General features: G+C 42.2%; 1 protein-coding gene, 1 long non-coding RNA gene and 1 other non-coding gene across 3 annotated transcripts; 2 read left to right on the top strand and 1 right to left on the bottom strand.

Annotated features, from left to right (window-relative positions):
* Positions 1–567: 567 nt before the first annotated feature.
* On the bottom strand, positions 568–12,712 carry LOC129641617 (17-beta-hydroxysteroid dehydrogenase type 6). The gene is made up of 4 exons (XM_055566287.1): positions 11,759–12,712; positions 8,898–9,156; positions 5,022–5,185; positions 568–1,288 (listed from the first exon to the last, which is right to left on the bottom strand). The coding sequence occupies exons 1-4, from the start codon at positions 12,069–12,071 to the stop codon at positions 1,071–1,073; spliced, it is 954 nt and encodes a 317-aa protein (XP_055422262.1). The 5' UTR covers positions 12,072–12,712; the 3' UTR covers positions 568–1,070.
* Positions 7,115–11,918, top strand: LOC129641618 (uncharacterized). Its single transcript, XR_008709366.1, has 3 exons — positions 7,115–7,315; positions 11,409–11,536; positions 11,792–11,918. It is a non-coding gene; the product is annotated as an uncharacterized LOC129641618 (long non-coding RNA).
* A 5,877-nt stretch (positions 12,713–18,589) lies between the features above and the next one.
* Positions 18,590–18,663, top strand: TRNAG-CCC (transfer RNA glycine (anticodon CCC)). Its single transcript has one exon. It is a non-coding gene; the product is annotated as a tRNA-Gly (tRNA).
* The last annotated feature ends 1,645 nt before the right edge of the window (positions 18,664–20,308 follow it).

Below are 20,308 nucleotides of genomic sequence, written 5' to 3'. Positions count from 1 at the left end.
ATACAATTATACTTCAATAAAAAATAAATTTAAGAAAAAAGAAAGAAGTATGGAGATAAAGAAAATGGTCAGGAAAGTGGTGTGAAAAGCTAAATTCTCATTTATCCTAACAGGAAGTTAATAAAAAATGTCTAAAATTAATAAATCAAGAAATAACGGTATGAAAGTGAAAGTGAAGTCGCTCAGTCGTGTCTGACTGTAGCAGCCCCATGGACTGCAGCCTACCAGGCTCCTCCATCCATGGGATTTTCCAGGCAAGAGTACTGGAGTGGGGTGCCATTGCCTTCTCTGAATGGTATGAAGTATATTATTAAAAAATACAGTGATATATACCAGAAGAAATAGCTGAAAGTCGAAAGCACTCATCTCTGAGGAGCAGCAATGCAGGTGGGAAACAATTATATTTTCATTTTTAAGCTTTTGAGTAATAACTGAATTTTTAACTAAGCATATATTATTTTAAATTTAACTATATTAAATTAATAACTACATTACTTTTAAATATTAAAAAATTAATAATCAGTTCTTTTTTAATATAAATTTATTGACTTTAATTGGAGGCTTATTACCTTACAATATTGTATTGGTTTTGACATAAAGGAGAAACATATCCAAAAACAGCTGGCTAATAGGAAGAAGATGGAATTAAACATTTATTAAAAGTACCAAAGTACAGACCCATTTCAAGTAAGAATTAACAGACCCACATTTCTCAATAGTCCCTAAGCAACAGTCGATCACAGCACAGAACAGCTATTCACTTACATAAAGAAATAACATCAAAACAAGCTAAACTGTTTTTAGTCTACTCTAACAGGGCAAGGAAGATTGATGCATTTTGGAAACATTGTCATGCAAAAATGGCTAAAATAGTAGCGATTTAGCACCTAAAGGGAGTAAGCTTTGGATATCTATAACATCAACATGTTGGTTCTCGGATGGTGTCAGATAAATGAGTTTAAGCAAGAAAGTTGATTGCTAGAAAAATTATAGATTACGCATTAGGATTAGAGAGAACCATCAATTTCAGATTTTTGTCTTCATTTCAAGGGCCATCAAACCATTTTTCTTTAGACTGCCTGGGCTGGTTTGGGCCAAGATCTAGTCAATATGTAGTCTGCCAGGGATGTAGGTAAATAAGATAGAGGGACAAAGAAAAACTGAGCATCCCAGCCAGCTGAGTATCGAGTGCGGGGATGCACAGATGTCAGAGCGTGTTCCATGCAGTCGGTGACCAGGTTTAGGTTTGTGCTACAACTCAGCAGCCCTTGTTTCATGAGATCGTGATCTGTAAACAAAATGAAAAATGGTGGTTAGCAATCATTGTTTAGGGATTCCCTGGTGGCTCAGACGGTAAAGAGTCTGCCTACAATTCCTGAGACCTGGGTTCGATCCTTGAGTGGCGCAGATCCCCGGAGAAGGAAATGGCAACCCACTCCAGTATTCTTGTCTGGAAAATCCCATGGACAGAGGAACCTGGCAGGCTACAGTCCGTGGGGTCACAAAGAGTCGGACACAACTGAGCAACTTCACTTTCACTTTCAACTTATTGTTTATATTTCTAAGATCCTGTTGCACGAGGTCACAGAGATGTAACTACATTTCAGTTCCACAAGAATTAGGCCTATCAGACCTATGCTTCCCAGTATAACAGCCACTAGCCACATGTAGCTAATGAGCACATAAAACATAGCTAGTATGACTGAAAACTGAATTTTAAAATTTAATTAATTTTAAAGCTCAATTCTGTTATTGGAAAATTTTAAATATGTTTGGAACAATATAGATATGTGAATCTACTTTTCAATTGGAAATTTTTTAGCCTCTTTATTGAGATAATTCACATTTGTAAAAATCATCCATTTCAAGTATACAAATCAGGGCTTCCCTGATGGTCCAGTGGTTAAGAATTCAGTTTGCTTGGATCCCTGGTCCAGGCAGATCCCACATGCCACAGGTAACTAAGCCTGGCCACCACAAGCACTGAGCCTGTGCTCTGGAGCTGGCAAGGCACAACTACTGAAGCCTGTGCGCCTACAGTCCATGCTCTGCAACAGAAGAAACCATGGCAATGAGAAGCCCACAGCACCCCAACCAGAAAGTAGCCCCTGCTCACCACTAAAGAGAAAGCCCATGCACAGCAAAGAAGACCCAGTACAGCCAAAATAAATAAGTAGATAAAAATTTTTTTAAATCAAGTATACAAATCAGGGAGTTCCCTGGTTATCAGTGGTTAGGATTCAGTGCTTTCACTGCTGTAACTTGGCTTCAGTCCCTGGTTAGGGAATTGACATCCCACAAGCCAAGTGACATAATCAAATAATAATAATAAATAAAAATAAAATAAAATATACAAATCAATGACTTTTAGTTTATCCAGAATTATGCAACCATCACCACAGTCTAAGTTTTAAATATTTTCATCATCCCAAAAAGAAACCTTATACCCATTAGCAATCACTCTCCCATTTCCTGACAACCCACACTTGCCCTAGGCAAGTCTGTCTCTACAGATTGCCTTTTATGGATATTTCATATAAATAGAATTACAGATCATGGTCTTTTGTGATTGGCTCCTTTCAGGGAGCAAAGTGTTCTCACAGTTCATCCATGTTGTAGCATGTATCAGTACTTCATTTTTTTTATTGCCAAGTAATATTCCATTGTATGGCTATATCACATTTTGTTTATCCATTCAACAGTTGATGGACATTTGAGTTGTTTCCACTCTGGGGCTATTATAAATAATGCTTCTGGCAACTATCAGTTGTATTAATCCAAATATAGAAGTACTTCCTAGGGAAATTTAGTATCCCAGTTGAGATGTGGAGAAGGCAATGGCACCCCACTCCAGTACTCTTGCCTGGAAAATCCCATGGACAGAGGAGCCTGGTGGGCTGCAGTCCATGAGGTCGCTAAGAGTCGGACACGACTGAAGCGACTTAGCAGCAGCAGCAGCAGCAGTTGAGATGTGCTGTAAATGTAAACTACACATCAATTTTCAAAGACTAATAGGGAAAAAATATAAAATATCTTATCAATAACCTTTATATTGATAATAAATGTTAAACGATAGTATTTTGGATATATATGTGGGATTAAGTGCCAAAGAATTGATGCTTTTGAACTGTGGTGTTGGAGAAGACTCTTGAGAGTCCCTTGGACTGCAAGGAGATCCAACCAGTCCATTCTAAAGGAGATCAGCCCTGGGTGTTCTTTGGAAGGAATGATGCTAAAGCTGAAACTCCAGTACTTTGGCTACCTCATGCGAAGAGTTGACTCATTGGAAAAGACTCTGATGCTGGGAGGGACTGGGGGCAGGAGGAGAAGGGGACGACAGAGGATGAGATGGCTGGATGGCATCACCAACTCGATGGACATGAGTTTGAGTGAACTCCAGGAGATGGTGATGGACAGGGAGGCCTGGCGTGCTGCGATTCATGGGGTCTCAGAGTCGGACGCGACTGAGCAACTGAACTGAACTGAACTGAAAGTAAAATGTATTAAAATTAATTTAACCTGTTTTTTTTTCTTTTTAAAAAGTATCTACTGGGAAATATAAGATTATATATATGGTTCTCATATATCTATTGGATAGCACTGATCTAAATTATTCTGATCTAGGGACAAATAAATGAACAATTTCAACTCCTTTAAATCATTAAATACATATATACCTCCTTTTACATAAAGCCACTTCTTAGTAAATTCTCTTGTCCTTTGATTTCTATTGTCAAATATATGTACCCACAAGGGGAGACAAATTCTCTAATAGTTTAAAACTTTAGGTAGAGAAGAGCTCAGAAGAGTAGCTGGCCGCCTGACTTGTTAGGAATTGTAGTTCCCTAGCTTTGTATTCTGAGAGGCTCAGGAAGTTTTCTATCAGTCTTTCCTTGATCCAATTTCTCTCCCCTCTGTGGATAGTCACCCCCCTAAGCCTAATGTACCCAGAAGACAGGGCTGGAGGTCAGGAGTCTTCCATGTGCACATTCCCCTTCTACTTTCTCTGTACTGAGCTATCACCCAAAGTCAAGGCCAGGGCTACTGCTACCTGCCATGGGGCCTTTTTGTGAATGGGAAAAGAGAGCTGCTCCCTTTGGCCTTGGCAAGCTGCTAAATTCTTTATGTGAAAAAAAAAGTACCCCTTCCCCAGGAGCAATTCCCTGGTGGCTCTGATGGTAAAGCGTCTGCCCGCAATGTGGGAGACCCGGGTTCGATCCCTGGGTTGGGAAGATCCCCTGGAGAAGAAAATGGCAACCCACTCCAGTACTCTTGCCTAGAAAATTCCATGGATGGAGGAGCCTAGTGGGCTACAGTCCATGGGGTCACAAAGAGTCGGACACAACTTCACGACCCCCAGGAAGGTGCACCCCACACTAGTGTGCATGACTTTCTTCTACTTAGAGGACTTCTTTAAGCCCTCCCTCTTCCCCCAAAACTGATCCTCCTCCATGCCATGAAATTGAACCTTCTCACTCCTGCAAGACTCCCACGGCCTGCACATGAGGTCCAACCTCTGGGAATGGCCGACAGTGCCCTGCAAATCCTGTCCTAATCCACTTACCTCGCCCCAACTATATGCACCCTCCCTCCTCTCATAATAAAATGTGGAGTTTGTGGCTAGGCTGTTACCCAAAGAGTAGATAATACTGAATGCTCAACTAAGCAGGCCTCCCACACTAGCCCCTTCAAACTGTGAAGGGGCACCCCCTCACAAAATCCAGAGGCTCCATGTTTCCAACCACATAATACCTCCCTGGTGCTCAGGTGTCCAGGCCCATATGTGACACGGCAGGGCAAGCTCTGGCCTGAGGCTGCTTGTATGGCCTCTTCTTCAGCCACAACAGCCATCACCACACCAACTATGAAGGCACTGGGACCTTCCTGAATCTTCCCTCTTGTCTTGGGAAGGCTTTATTGAAGGTGATTTATTCTTAGAAGATCTCCTAATCTCTCTCTACCAACCGCCTTTGCCCTTTTCATGCAAGATTATCCATCATGCCATTAAAAGAAAAGCTCACAGGCATCAAAAAACTTCTGTCCATAGGTCTCCTTAATATGCGTAGGTGCTTCTTTCCAGGTTTGTTTCATTATCTCTGAGAACTTCTGACAATCTGTCATTGCTGTTCTGAAGTAGCCAGGTTCAACCATACTGACTTTCACCCCAAAATGTTGAAGCTCACGCCTAGGGGAAAAAAAACCCTCAAGTTAACTCCTCTGATTGAAAGATACCACAATTTCAATGTTTTCAGGGAGAAAACAAAACAAAATAGTTATAAAAACACCTTTACTGAATATTTTAAAAGATAAAGAAATGGAGGGGAACAAAATAAAATTTTACACATCCCTAGGTGCAATAATTGGGATATGATTATACGAACTACCATAACCGTTCAACTCCACATCCATTTATTTAACAGAGTTGTTCACTTTCAACCATGTGCTATACACTGGAAAAATGAAGAATACAAGGAATAATAAGGAAAATTAATGTTTTTATGGTATCTACTGGGCTAAGTGTTTTGCATGCACAATCTCAGTAAATTAAGACTCTGCTCACCACCCCTGAAAAACCCACAGTGAGTGAATCTGATAAATAAGCAAATAATTGCAATACAAGTCAAAAGAATTATAAAGGCAAGGTATTCAGGGGGCTACATAAGTAGAAAAGAGGATGTAGATTTTCTGAGGGAGTCAAAGAAGGCTTCAATAAGGAAAAAATGTTTCAGTTGAGCCTCCAAGGATAAAGAGGAAATTTCCAACTGAAGAAAGAGTAGAGTGGAATACCATACTGATGGAATTGCACACACGGAAGCAAGGGGCTGTGAAAAATTACCGTGTGTTCAAAGACTGCAAGAGACCATTAGTGGAATATGATGTGGGCATTAAACTGACAAGTCACTGGTCACTCCAGAATATTCGGGTTAGTTCAAAAAACATTTTCGAAAGTATTCATCAGGGGGCCGTGTATATATCAGGCACTATGCAAAGTGCTGCCTTCACCACGTGAAGTAAGACGGCATTGTGCACCCTGTGAGGTATTCTTTCAGTACTCCGGGAGTGATGAGGGCTGCTCCCTGCTCTAGAGGTTGGAGCGCCTTGCTAGAGAAGATGAAGCCCAAGCTAATGTCAAGGAGAAAAGTTTGGAGCAGTGTTTCATAAGAATATAAAACACAAAGCATCGTGATCCTCTAAAGGAATGAATGGTTCCCAAAGTGTGGACCCCAGATCAATAGCATCAGCATCTGGGAACTTGCTAGAATGCAGATTACTGAGCCCAAGTCTAAATTTACTAAATCAGAAACTCTGGGGGTAAGAACCAACAATCTGTCCAAAGTAGCCTTCCAGATGACTCTGAGGCATGCTAAAAGTTAAGAACCACTGCTCTAAAGGAAAACCCTCCCTTATCAAACCAAAGCCTAAAACCTTTCAAGTTAAAGCTTCAGAAAATGATTCTCCAGGTACCTGTGTGTATTGGAGCAGAAGGAGGGGCTAGGCAAGCCAGGGGTGCTTTGGCCCTTTGCATTTCACTTCCCCTTGCAGCTTTCTCATACATTCCCCACACACCACATCTGCATCTCCTTTAAAACTCTAACTCAAATGAGGGACAAAACTTCCTTTTTCTGTTTATCCTTAGCATAATTAAGGCAAACCGGAATTTCCTACAGGAACTAAATAATGATTTAAAGGTTGGAAGGGCATGTCTTTGCTCTTGGCCTGGGAGTCCAAGAGGCATGAGCGGTGGTAAATCAGCAGGCAGTGGCCCCATGGAGGTGGCCAAAATGTTGGATAGGCAGGAAGCCAGGAAAGATGCCTGCCATATAGTAACAACTCATGTAATGTCCTTGGTTATTTCCCTACTCCTTTCCTAAGCAGATAATATGATATGCACATTGTATTAGATATATACCAGTCATGGCATGTGGTAAGTTAAATAATGACTCCCAAGCATATCAGGTCCTAATCCCTGAAACCTGTAAATGTTACCTTATGTGGCAAAGACTTTGCAAGTTTGATTGGGTTAAGGATCTTAAGCTAGGGAGACTGTGCCAGGTGATCTGGGTGCATCCTAAATGCAATCACAACTGTCCTTATAAGAGAGGCATAGGTAGATCCAAAGACCAACAGAGGAAGAGAAGGCAAAGTGACCATAAAGGCAGAGGTTGATGTGGCCACAAGCCAAGGAATTCCAGCAGCCACCAGAAGCAGGAGGCAAGTAACAGATTCTCTCCTAGAGCCTTCAGAAGAACATGGCCCTGCCAACAACTGACTTTGGCCCAGTGATGCTGATTTCAGACTTCTGGACTCCAGAACTGTGAGAGAATAAATGTGTGCTGTTGTAAGACAGGGAGAAGGCAATGGCACCCCACTCCAGTACTCTTGCCTGGAAAATCCCAGGGATGGAGGAGCCTGGTGGGCTGCAGTCCATGGGGTCGCTAAGAGTCAGACACGACTGAGCAACTTCACTTTCACTTTTCACTTTCATGCCCTGGAGAAGGAAATGGCAACCCACTCCGGTGTTCTGGCCTGGAGAATCCCAGGGATGGGGGAGCCTGGTGGGCTGCAGTCCATGGGGTCGCACAGAGTCGGACACGACTGAAGTGACTTAGCAGTAGCAGTTGTAAGACACCGTGCACCATAAATTACTTGTGGAAACTTATTACAACTGCCATAGGAAGTTAATTCATGATGTTTGTAATATTCATAGCTTGTTTCTAAGAGAAACTGCCCCTAGAGTCAGCCTGTGCTAAAGGAGAGTCTGTGCAGCACTATTCTGTACCGTGTGACTGCATCCTCATGTCTACAGCTGGCATGACCAGGAAGGGTCCTTAATGGGAGAAGAGCCCTTCTTAGGACTGGACAGTGACTCAGCCTGTTATTACCAAGATGGCCATGGCAAATTACTGAACCTTTGTGCCTCAGTTTCCCTAGACATATAATCAGGATAAAAATAATTTCTTCCTCACTGGGTTGCTATGAAAATTAAATGATTTATTAGATGTAAAATACTCACAGCAGTGCCTAACAGATAGTAAGTGCAAAAAAAATCACATCATGCAGTGTCATACAGAATACCCAAAAAAATGATCTCAGGCCCAACAGGATTCTCTGTCTCAGAAATTAAAATATGAAGGAAGCTATAAAAAGAAAGAACCGCTGATAGAGGAGCAGGAAGCTGAAGTGAGGTATTTTAAAAAGCCAGGAGGTAGAGGCAGGGCCATTAGAGGGTTGTGGCAAACTAAAGTTATAAGAAAAAAAAGAAACCATTAGATAAAGAGAAGATATACAGAATAAAGGGATGAAATAAGTTAACTGCAAGCAGATGAGCACCAGAAAGGGTTGCTGTGAAGAGATAAGGACAGGAGGAAAGAGGACAGTCATCCTCTCTTCAGAAAGAAAATTTTACCAAGGATATATCTTGAGAGTTAAAATGTGGTGTGGTGACAGGAGACAAAGATTTCGGTCAAAACACGGCTCTGCTAAATCATCGTTGTTGCAGGTGAACTTTGAATAGGTACCAAATCTGAGCCTCAGCTTTCTGTATGAAACAGACTAGCAATAATATCTAGTAAACAATAATATTTGATTATTATCTAATATCTAGTAAACATATCAGATTTTGGAAGTGATGAAATAAAATAACGTACGTGAAAGTGCCTAGTGACTAGGAGGTAGTGGTGACTAAGACATATCTAAGTGCTCAGTGGTTGCTTTTGATTGTTTGGGGGTTTCTTTGCCACTTTATTTTTTTAATTGAGGGATAATTGCTTTACAGAATTTTGTGGTTTTCTGTCATCCATCGAAAAGAATCAGCCGTGTCCCCTCCTTCCCACACCTCCCTCCCATCTCCCTCCCCATCCCACTCTCCTAGATTATTTTTAACTTTAGAGTCTCACCTCAGAATATCTGAGAAGGCTTCCACTCCATACTTGGAACAACTGTAGACTGCTCCAAAGAAAGCAATTCTTCCCAGAATGCTGGAGACATTGACAATTCTCCCCTGTGCTCTCCTGATCAGGGGAAGCATGCTCAGGGTCACCTCTATCACACCAATGAGGTTCACCCTAAGGGTATCCCTGTAGGTCTCAATCTTTATCCACTCAGCATAGCCATGTGAGTGAAAAATGCCTGCATTGTTGACCAGACCCCAGAGCCCTAAAACAATAAAAATCAAAGCAGGAGTTTAGTTTCAGACAAAAATGACAGACTTCTACCTTGATCAATCTTTCTGTTGAAAACAGCTAAAAATGCTAGACAAAATATACTTTTTCAATCTTAAACAAATGAAAACATGTATTTTCAATCTTAAACACATCTATCAGTAAGAAAATAAAAGAAGGTCAAGCCAAAAACAAAGAGAAGGCAGGAATCCAGGGAGGATAAACAGAACCTTAATGATAGCTTTTGATTTGAGGGAACTTGCCAAACAGTGTGAATTGAACTTCAGTATTTATAGCATCAAAAAATATACACAATTAGAAGATATGAAGTCCAAGGCCCACTAAGGTAGGGAGTCTAGTAAAAAGACACTTTCTGGATTAAATGGCTATATTATCACTTTAAGGGTGAAACAGAAAGTACTTCCAAAGGACTGAATGTATAACTTCCTGTCTTGAGCTCTGGGATTGGAGGGAGAAGAGAAGAATCAGTCTCAAGGACCAAAATGAAAAGCAGATTTGGTGAAGATGAGACAATAAGAGTTCTCCTTTAGATTTTGGTGAGTTTGAGCTTCCAGTAGAATTTCCAGTTGAGAAAACCAGCAAGTAGTTGGAAATTCAGGTGTGATGAACAAGAAATAATTTAGAAATCAAGGGCATAAAGGTAATAGATTAAACTATGTGTAAATGAGATCCATTCAACACTTGTTGAGCCCTTAACATGTATCAGACAATGTGTTAGAAACTGGGAATACAGTGATGGTTAAGAGATATCCATGTCCTTGAGCACACTCTCTAACAGGTGGGAAAACATTAACAATAATAATAACAATACAGTAGAAATAAACCAGTATATACAGCACAGAGGCTATAACTAACCATAACTTCTGACTCTGGAGTCAAGAACATCCTCAGGTAGGAGTAATATTTTAAAATCAGTTTTCTAATTTAAAGTAAATTAAAAAAAATAAACATTCTTCAATCCAAAAAAAAAATTGTATTACTATTTTAGAACTCATTGGATGAATAGATACCTAGGAGGTCCAATTATCAGGACCTAAAGAATCATAAAACAAGTAGAGAAAGAAGAAGGGGATCAAAGAGGATTTGGATAATATCCAGAGAAAATGAACTTTAGAAAAGTGGATTTATCCATAATTGCCAAAAAATTTAAAACAACCAAGATGTCCTTCAGTAAGCAAATGGATAAACAAACTGCAGTACATATAGTGGAATATTATTCAGTAATAAAATTAAATGAGTACTCAGTTCAGTTCAGTTCAGTCGCTCAGTTGTGTCTGACTCTTTGCAACCCCATGAATCGCAGCACGTAGGCCTCCCTGTCCATCACCAACTCCCGGAGTTCACCCAGACCCACGTCCATCGAGTCAGTGATGCCATCCAGCCATCTCATCCTCTGTCGTCCCCTTCTCCTCCTGCCCCCAATCCCTCCCAGCATCTGAGTCTTTTCCAATGAGTCAACTCTTCGCATGAGGTGGCCAAAGTACTGGAGTTTCAGCTTTAGCATCATTCCCTCCAAAGAAATCCCAGGGCTGATCTCCTTCAGAATGGACTGGTTGGCACGGAGGGACCTTAAGTGCACATTGTTAAATGAAAGAAGCCAGTCTAAAAAGCTACATCCAATATGATTCCAATTGCATGACATCTGAGAAAAGGCAAAACTATGGAAAGAGTGGGGACAACAGAGGACGAGATGGTTGGATGGCATTGCTGAGTTTGAACAAGCTCCAGGAGATGGTGAAGGACAGGGAAGCCTGGTGTGCTGAAATCCATGGGGTCGCAAAGAGTTAGACACAAATGAGTAACTGCACAACAAGATGGAAAGAGTAAAAGGCTGCACAGTTGCCAGGATTTGGGAGGAGGTGGGGAGAGCAGAGGAGATGAATAGGTGGAGCCAAAGGATTTTTAGGGCACTGAAAGTATTCTGCATCATATTATAACGGTAAATACAGGATATTTTACATTTGGCAAAACCTATAGAACCATACAACACAAAGTGGATCCTAATGTAAACTATAGACTTTCATTAATGCTAATGTATCAATATCAGTTTATCAATGTAATAAATGTACCACACCAATGCAAGATGTTACTAATAGGAGAAACTATAAGAGGGGGGTTGCATGTGGGAACTCTGTGCTTTCCAACTTTTCTGTAAATCTATCACTGCTCTAAGGAATACAGCCTATTAATTAGAAAAAATAAAATGAAAACTTGTTTTAAAAAAAGAATAGACGATCAAAGGCTGGCTTCAAGGAAGGGAAGAAGAAGCAGATCCTTAAGAACCCCTTGAAAATTCTTCAAACATAAAGAATTCTGAAGAAAAGGATTGTGGTTGTAAATACTTCACTTGCAAGGTGAGATAATAGCCTTGAAATCTGAAATCTACTGGGTTCGTTTTTCAATACAAACATTGTTAAGGAAAAAAACACACTGCCAAAGATCACAACTGTCTTTCAAATGACAAAGCCAGTCTTTCAAGCCCTGCTTTTGAGATTATATATGTGTAATATATATGCACATAAAATGTTAACATCTTCACGCCTGAGTAAATGAAAGGAGAAAAAACTTGCCCATACCTCTGTCCCCAACACGCTCCTTCACCCACTCAGTGGCCACAGCGATGCTCTCTGTCTTGGTGACGTCCAGAATCACTGTCTGCAGCCTGTCTGATGTCTGGTTCCTCAGCTGCTCGGCCCCCTGCTCCGTCAGACACCCAGCCAGGACCCTCAAGCCTCGCAGGTCCAGCTGCCTGGCCAGCTGGTTCCCAAAGCCCGAGTCACAGCCCGTGATGAAGACAAACTTGTCCCGGAGGTGGCTCACCACCTGCCTCTCTCGGTACCAGCGCAGGAGGTAGTACAGGCCCACGAGGACTGCCAGGTACAGCCACATGGTGAGAGGACCTCCTTCAAAAGAAAAAGAACAGCTTTAATTTTATTCCTTCCTTTTTTCTTTAACCAGTATTTACTATGTGCCAACCACTGCACTATGTGCTAGGACTCTGTACTAACTAACACATGGTCCTACCCTCTAGCCACAGTCTAGAGAGGGGAGTCAGGGAAGTAACCAAACAACTGCATTGCAATGTGGTAGGTGCCAAACAGAAGTATACACAGTCTGATGGAGCTATAAAGGAGAGTGACCCACTACCTGCTAAGTTAGACCTAGCTTCACAGAGGCGATGATTTTTGAAATACTTCTAATAAAATAGTTAAAGAGTTCAAAAAGTGGATACGGATGAAATGACATTCCAGGCAGCAATAATGTGTACATGAATGGAGGGGTGAGCAGCATAAAACTTCCTGATACCTACAAGCAGTTCAGGTGATGTAGAAAGCATATGGAAGAAATGGAAGGTGAAGTGGTGAAGGGTCAGACCAGGAGGGGTACTGTAAACTACACTAAGGAATCTGGATGTATGTTATAGGCAACAAGGGTGTGCCATTAGAAGGTATTAAACTGAAGGCTGAGATGGCCAGATTTAGCTTTAAAAAGATCTGTCTCACAGTGGGAATGAAGGATGGTTTAAACAGGGGTGTGATGAAGGCAAAGAGATTAGTTAAGAGATCCAACAGTTTGGTGAGACATTGCAGCCAAAGCAGTTTGGAAATATAGAACAATCATATGCATTGTTGAAATGAATGTTCAGAGATGCCTACACTTCTATACATAGTTCTAGAGAAACATCCACCTTTTGGGGGCAATCTGTAGTTTCTGGCTGAACTAACATATGACTCATAAAGTCATGTGCATGCTCAGTCACTCAGTCGTTTCCGACTCTATGCAATCCCATGGACTGAAGCCACCAAGCTCTTCTGTCCATGGGATTTCCCAGGCAGGAGTGGGTTGCCATTTCCTTCTCCAGGGAATCTTCCCAGCCCAAGGATCAAACTCAAATCTCCTGAATCTCCTGTGTCTCCTGCCTTGGCAGGTGGATTCTTTAACACAGAGCCACCTGGGAAATCATAGATAGAGGTCAAAGATGGGTGTAGGGGCTTCCCTGGTGGTCTAGTGGTTGAGAATCACTTTGTAGTGTAGAAGACACCAGTTGGATCCCTGGCCTGAGAAGACCCCACGTGCCATGGGGCAACTAAGCATGAGCACCACAACTTATGAGCCTGTGTTCTAGAACCTGAGAACCGCAAGTACTGAGCCCATGTGAAGCCTGCATGCCTGGAGCCCATGCTCCACAAGAAGAGAAGCCACCATAGGTAGAAACCCATGTGCCATAACCAGAGAGTAAGCCCCCACTCACCGCAACTAGAGAAAGCCCAAGTGCAGCAACGAAGACCCAGATCAGCCATAAGTAAAGTTTTTTTTTTTTAATAGATGGGTTTGGACCCACTAGGACATCACAAGGCTTACACAATGCCTACCTTAGCTTGGCTTTAAGGTCTCCCCAGTGCTCTGGTCCCAGATTTCTTTCTTAGCCTCCTCTTTGACCACCCTCTTGTACACCCTACTCTTTAGCTGTAATAAGCACCTTTCAATAACCCACACAGTGCAGGCTTTTCATGCCCCAATATACAATTCTGTCTATAATTCTTTCCCAGCTCTCATCCATTTGACAAATAATACTCATCTGTTAAGACTCCACTGAATCATTTTCATTCAATGACATCAATTCAACATCCACTACGAGTCAGACACAATGTTAAGCACTGATACACAAAAGTGAACAAAACAAGATTCCATTATGCATTGAATTCATGGTCTAAGTGTAAAGACTGACAAGAACACAGTGCGATATACAGTCATCCCTTGGTATCCATAAGGGGTTGGTCCCAGGACCCTTCACAAATACCAAAATCTGAGGATGTTCTGTCCCTTATGTAAAATGACATAGCATTTGCATATAACCTATGAATATCCTCTTTAAATCATCTCTAGATTACTTATCATACCTAATATAATGTAAATGATATGGAAATACGTGAAAATACAATGTAAATGCCTGTAATTAGTTGTAAATGTGGTGTAAATGCTATTTAAATAGTTGCTGGCATGAAGCAAATTCAAGTTCAGCTTTTTTGGAACTTTCCGGAAATTTTTTTCCTAATATTTTTAATCTGTGGTTGGTTGAATCTGCAGGTGCAAAACCAGTAGATATGGAGGGCCAACCATAATAGAAGTGAGGGCCAGATGCTGTTGGAGCATTCAGGAGAGGCTTCCAAGCCAGTCCAAGAACTGAGAGGTTTCCTAATGAGAATAAAATATAACTTGAGATCAAAAACATAATAAAATTATAGTAAGACCAGCTAACACTTACAAAGCACGTGCTGTAGTACATATAGGTCCTGTTATAAGCATTTCATATATATTAAGTCATTGACTTTTCATAACAGCCCATTAAGGTAAGTCCTATCAATATCCCTGTGTGTCAGTTCAGATGCCAAGACAGAAACAGACATGCAAGGCACTCACTGGGGGAAAATACCTGAAAAGACTAAAGGTAAAAAGCACAGGAGTGGGTGCCAATACAGGTCTGAAACAAGAAAGAGAAGGAAAGAAGGATTTAAAAAGAAGAAACTTAAACTGCAGTTCAGCCCTGAGAAAGTCTCAGCTAGGCCAACGAGGGTCCTTGAACAAAGACTGCCCAGTAGAGTTCTACATTGGGCTGAACTGGTTAGAACTTTCAGTTCCACTTCCTGACCTCCAGGAAGAGGAGAGGGGTTGGAGATTGAGTTTAATCAGTAATGGCCAATGATTTAAGGGGCGTCCCTGATAGCTCCGCTAGTAAAAAATTGGCCTGCAATGCAGGAGACCCTGGTTCGATTCCTAGGTTGGGAAGTTCCCTTGGAGAAGGGCATGGTAACCCACTTCAGTATTTTTGCCTGGAGAATCCCATGGACAGAGGAACCTGGTGGGCTGCAGTCCATGGAGTCACAAAGAGTCAGACACGACTGAGTGACTAAGCATGCAATGATTTAAATCAATTATGCCTATGTAATGAAGTCTCCACCAAAACCAAAAAGGATAGGGTTCAGAGAGCTTCCAGATGAACATTCGGAGATTCAGGGAAGGTGGCTTGGAGAGGGCACAGAAGTTCTGTGTCGTTTCCCCATGATGTTGGTTTAGTCACTAAGTCATGTCCAACTCTTGTGACCCCATGGACTGTAGCCTCACAGGTTCTTCTGTCCATGGGGTTCTTGACAAGAATACTGGAGTTGGTTGCCATTTCCTTCTCCAGGGGATCTTCCTGACCCAGGGATTGAACCCGAGTCTCTTGCATTGCAGGCAGATTATTTACCAAGTGAGCTACAAGGGAAGCCCAGACCTTGCCCTAAGCATGTCTTCCGTCTAGCTGCTCCTGAGTTATATCCTTTTATAATAAACCAGTCATCAGATAAGTAAAATGTCCCTCTGTAAGTTCTGTTAGCCACTATAGCAAATTAATCAAACCCAAGGATGGGGTTGCTGGATCTTTCAATCTACCGCCCATCAGAAGCACTGGTGATAATCTGGTGTCTGAAGTGAGGGGTGAAGAGAGTAGTAGGCTTGTAGGACTGAACCCTTAACCTGTGGAATCTAATGTTGTCTCCTTGTCGTTAGCGTCAGAACTGAGTTGAACTGTGAAACACCTAGCTGGTGTTGGAGAGAATCATTTTTTTATAATTAGGTCCAGAACTGTTGAGGTGAATAGAACTCGAGGAGCCAGTGAAGGGGAGAAAACAGTGGATAAAGACATTGATTTGTCCCTCCCTGCTCTTCTCTTTCTCTCCTTTTCCCTCCTCCCCCTGCCTCCGTATTCTCTCCCCTCCCCCAGGTTTTTTGTTCTCTCCAGTATGAGTCCTGTGTTCTCTAGCCAACTGCCTCTGTTCTGCCCAGTTGTCATTCTCTGGTGCACTGTACTAACAGAGCTTCATCCTGCCTGTTTATTGACTAAAAGGGTAATTTCCTGATGCCATTCAAAGATGAGAATCCATGTCCCCCGTGAGGAGGAAGCTTGGAACCCACAGCCTTTCTACATATTACTATTCAATCACCACATGTAAGACTAAACTTGAAAGAGAGATATGCCAGGCCAGGCAGAATCCCAAAACGTTAGCCAAAATTGAATGTGAATCAAAAGCCTTGAGGTGTTTTGACTATTTCAAATATCTATATCCCTTGGCCTGACCATTTTCTGAGGCTCTGTCCTGTCTTTCTAATTTCCTTAAGTACTCTTCAGCCAGATGTTGAGCCAGATAGTCAATATATCCAAGAGAGAACACATCATATTTTCTCCTAAAACTGTTTCTCCTCCAGGATTCCCAATTTCTATTTGTATTATTTTTAGTCTTAAGGCTCTGACACTTTCTCCTCATTGCCCCATGCATTCCCTCTAGAGATGAGGCAGTAGAGTCTAGCTCTCTAGTACCTGGAGCACCTGTCCCCTACCCTTCACTCCCATGGTCATATCCATTGTTCAAGCCTTCAACATTCAATACCCCTTGCTTGACCTATCGTAGAAGCCTTCTCACCATCCCCACAGTGTTAGTCCCTTCTCACCTCCACACAGTGCTGTCTGATAATTTTCCTCAAGCACAGCTCTGTTGATGTCCCTACTTGAAAAGCATGTACTGTGCTTAGTCACTCAGTCGTGTCCCACTCTTTGCAACCCCATGGGCTGTAGCCCGCCAGGCTCCTCTGTCCATGGGAATTCTCCAGGCAAGAATGCTAGAATGAGTTGCCATGCCCTTCTCCAGGGGATCTTCCCAACCCAGGAATTGAACTGGGATCTCCTTCATTGCAGGCAGATTCTTTATCAGCTGAGCTACTAGGGAAGCCCCACAGAAGAAACATATTCCAACATAATAAAGACCATATATGACAAGCCCACAGGCTTCCCAGGTGGGAAAACATAGGGAAACATGAGGAAAAATTCCTTGATGTTGACCTTGGCAATAATTTTTTTGGCTGTGAAACCAAAAGCAATAAAAGCAAAAATATGTGGGACTACATCAAACTAAAAAGTTTCTACACAGCCAAAGAAACAATCAACAAAATGAAAAGGCAACCTATAGAATGAGAGAAATATCTTCAAACTGTATATCTGATAAGGAGTTAACATCCAAAATATAGAAGGGACTCATAAAACTCAATAGCAAAATAAATCCAATTACGAAAGGGCTCCAGGAGTTGGTGATGGACAGGGAGGCCTGGCATGCTGTGGTTCATGGGATCGCAAAGAATTGGACACGACTGAGTGACTGAACTGAGAGAGGACCTGCGTAGACATTTTTCCAAAGAAGTCATATAAACAGCCAACAGATACATGAAAAGAAGCTCAATATCACTAATCATCAGGAAAATGCAAATCAAAATCAGAATGATCACTTCATGTCTGTTAGAATGGCTGCTATCAAAAAGACAAGAGTTAACAAGTGTTTCCAAGGATAGGGGAAAAAAATCCACCTATGTCAACAGTCCCAAGGTTGAACAACTAGAACAACCTGAAGAGGTTGGGAGAAAGAAAGAGAAAGCCTAGGAGAAGTCTCAGGGCAGTACTGAAGGCAAGGCTCGCTTAGCAGGTGTCTTCACTGAGCCACCTCCTTGGACTGAAGACTCTCAAATGGAAACACGACTCTGTAGGTGTTACTTCTGAGCCTTTTCTTTACCAACAGCGAAGTCATTGGCCCATTCTGTCTTGGCAACTTCATCCTAAGACTATCTACAATAAACTGTAGAGCTCATCTGGCCATCCCCCAGCCTGAGATTTCCTTACTGCTCTCCCCACTTAGTAGAGTGAGCTTTTCTCTAAGGGAACGGTGTTTGTTTTTGTGGATGGGGCCATGTAAGCATGAAAGGAAAGGGAAAATATAGCAGAAGAGGAAAGAAAGGTAGAAAAAGGTGTGGGGAAGTAGAGGGTTCCAGGGGCTCCACGAGAAAGTAGAGATAGCTTAATCTCTGCCTAAGCACCCACCAGGATGTCCCTTCTTTGTGTCTCCCGCCATCATTAGTCTTCGGAGCCCATCCTCACCAGCCCAGGTCTTGTTCAGTGACAGGGCCCCAAGAAGGAAGCAGGAAGGTTTGGGGCCCCATGAACTGACCTCTCTGGATGCCTTGGAATCTGGGGTGAACACAAGGTCACTAGCCACTGGTATGGATATTAGAAATATTAATATTGACTAGTACCCCTGATTGGTTTCTCTAAAACCTGAAAATCCCAACAAAAACTAGCCATAATACTGTGTCATCTATCTCTCAGTACAGCAACCATAAAAACCTGACACAGGTGTGAAAATGAAAGGAAAAACCCAGGGAAAGTCCTAGGGAGGTTGGCAATCCTCAAGGTTAGGCTCGCTGCTAAACTGGGCTCCCCACCCAGTCACTGTACTTGGTGTGTGCCAAAGACTCTCACATCCAAACCTGGAGGTGTTTCAGGCTTCTGTAACTTTCCTCCTCAGCAACTATGCAGAGCAAGGGCTTCCCTGGTGGTCCAGTGGTTAAGATTCTGGCATTCCCAATGCAGAGGGCTCAGGTTCAATCCCTGGTCAGGGAACTAGATCCCACAGACCATAACTAAGAGCCCTGACACTACAATTAAAGACCTCATATACTACAATGAAGACCCAGTGCAGCTGAATTAAAAATATATACAGTGCAGAACACATTCCATTTCTCAGAACACTTTTTTTGGAGTCTGTTATACCAATGAGACCCTTGGCTAATACTCTGCCTACCTTTCCTTTTATTCCTTTCCAATCTGCATGAGTTCCCCTGACCTCAACCCTGATTTTGTGGATAGCATAGAAATATGAGCATGTATTCTGAAGTCAGATTACTTGGGTTCAAATCAGGCTTTACCATTTATTTGTGTAGCCTTGGGCAAGTGAATTAACCTCTCTACCTGTGTTGTTATCGTGCATGCTCAGACATGTCCGACTCTTTGCGACCCCATGGACTGTAGCCCGCCTTCCTTCTCCGTCCTGTGAGACTTTTCCAGGCTAGAACACTGGAGTGGGTTGTTATTTCCTCCTCCAGGGGATCTTCCTGACCCAGGAATCGAACCCCGGTCTGCTGCAACTCCTGCATTACAGGCAGATTCTTTCCCCACTGCACCATTGGGGAAGCCCTCTACCTGTGTGCTCGTCTTCAAAATGGGAAAAGGACCCTTCAGTGATTTGTTGGGAGAGTTTAAGTGAGTTAACACATGTAAAGCACTATGTAATTTCTAGATATTATTAGGATTACTTTGGTGGTTGTTGTTTTATTATTGCCATTCTAGACTTTTATCCCTGAACCCTGCCTCTTCCTCCAGGTCTTCTCAGAATCACTTTTTCACAGTGTGTGCAACTCCAAGCATTGCAACATCCTTAGTCTTTTCTATATGCTTTTTATCACTACACTGGGCCATACTAGTTCACCTGACTTTCTTCAGTCTCAAGCAGAGGACCTGTCTTTCTGAAATATAGCACAAGGCAAAATAAGGAATAGCCTTTATTCTGTTCTTTTAAATCTTCAGACGTGGGTTTATCTATAAGGTTCAATCAGTCTAGTCACTGATCCTAAGAGTGAGTCTATCAACAACACACGGATTCATGGACTGATCCATTGTGACGTTCTTTGTTCTCACACTGGGCATACAAACTAGGTATTACTTGTAAAACAAAGAATGTTGCCCACTATCCAGTTCTACAAGGATCAAGTCATTAGCCTCTGCAGTCACTGACTGGCAGTACACTCCGAAAAGAATTCAGGATGAAGAATGTGATAAGGCATTTTATACTTTGAAAAAACAGATGCCTTAGTTCAAGATATCTCAGGTGGAAAAAAATTTAATGAACCCAGGTTTTTGCATCTTCTCATACAGAAAAAAAAGCACTAAGATCATTAACTGAGGACTTCCTTGGTGGTCCAGTGGTTAAGAATCTGCCTGCCAATGCCGGGGATACAGGTTTGATTTCTGGTCTGGGAAGATCCCACATGCCACAGGGGCAGCTAAACCCATGCGCCACAACTACTGAAGCCCACACATTCTAGGGCCTGAGAGCCCGTTCACCTTAGAATCCCTGCTCTGCAACGAGAAGCCACTACATTGAGAAGCCCATGCACCGTAACTAGAGAGCAGCCCCTGCTTGCCACAACTAGAGAAAGCCCACATGCAGCAATGAAGACTCAGTGCAGTTCAAATAAATACATAAATA

The sequence above is a fragment of the Bubalus kerabau genome, chromosome 1, assembly GCF_029407905.1.
Source record: "Bubalus kerabau isolate K-KA32 ecotype Philippines breed swamp buffalo chromosome 1, PCC_UOA_SB_1v2, whole genome shotgun sequence".
NCBI classification, from domain to species: Eukaryota; Metazoa; Chordata; class Mammalia; order Artiodactyla; family Bovidae; genus Bubalus; species Bubalus kerabau.
Note: the sequence above shows the minus strand (reverse complement) of the source record. Positions and strands in the feature narration are given on the sequence as shown.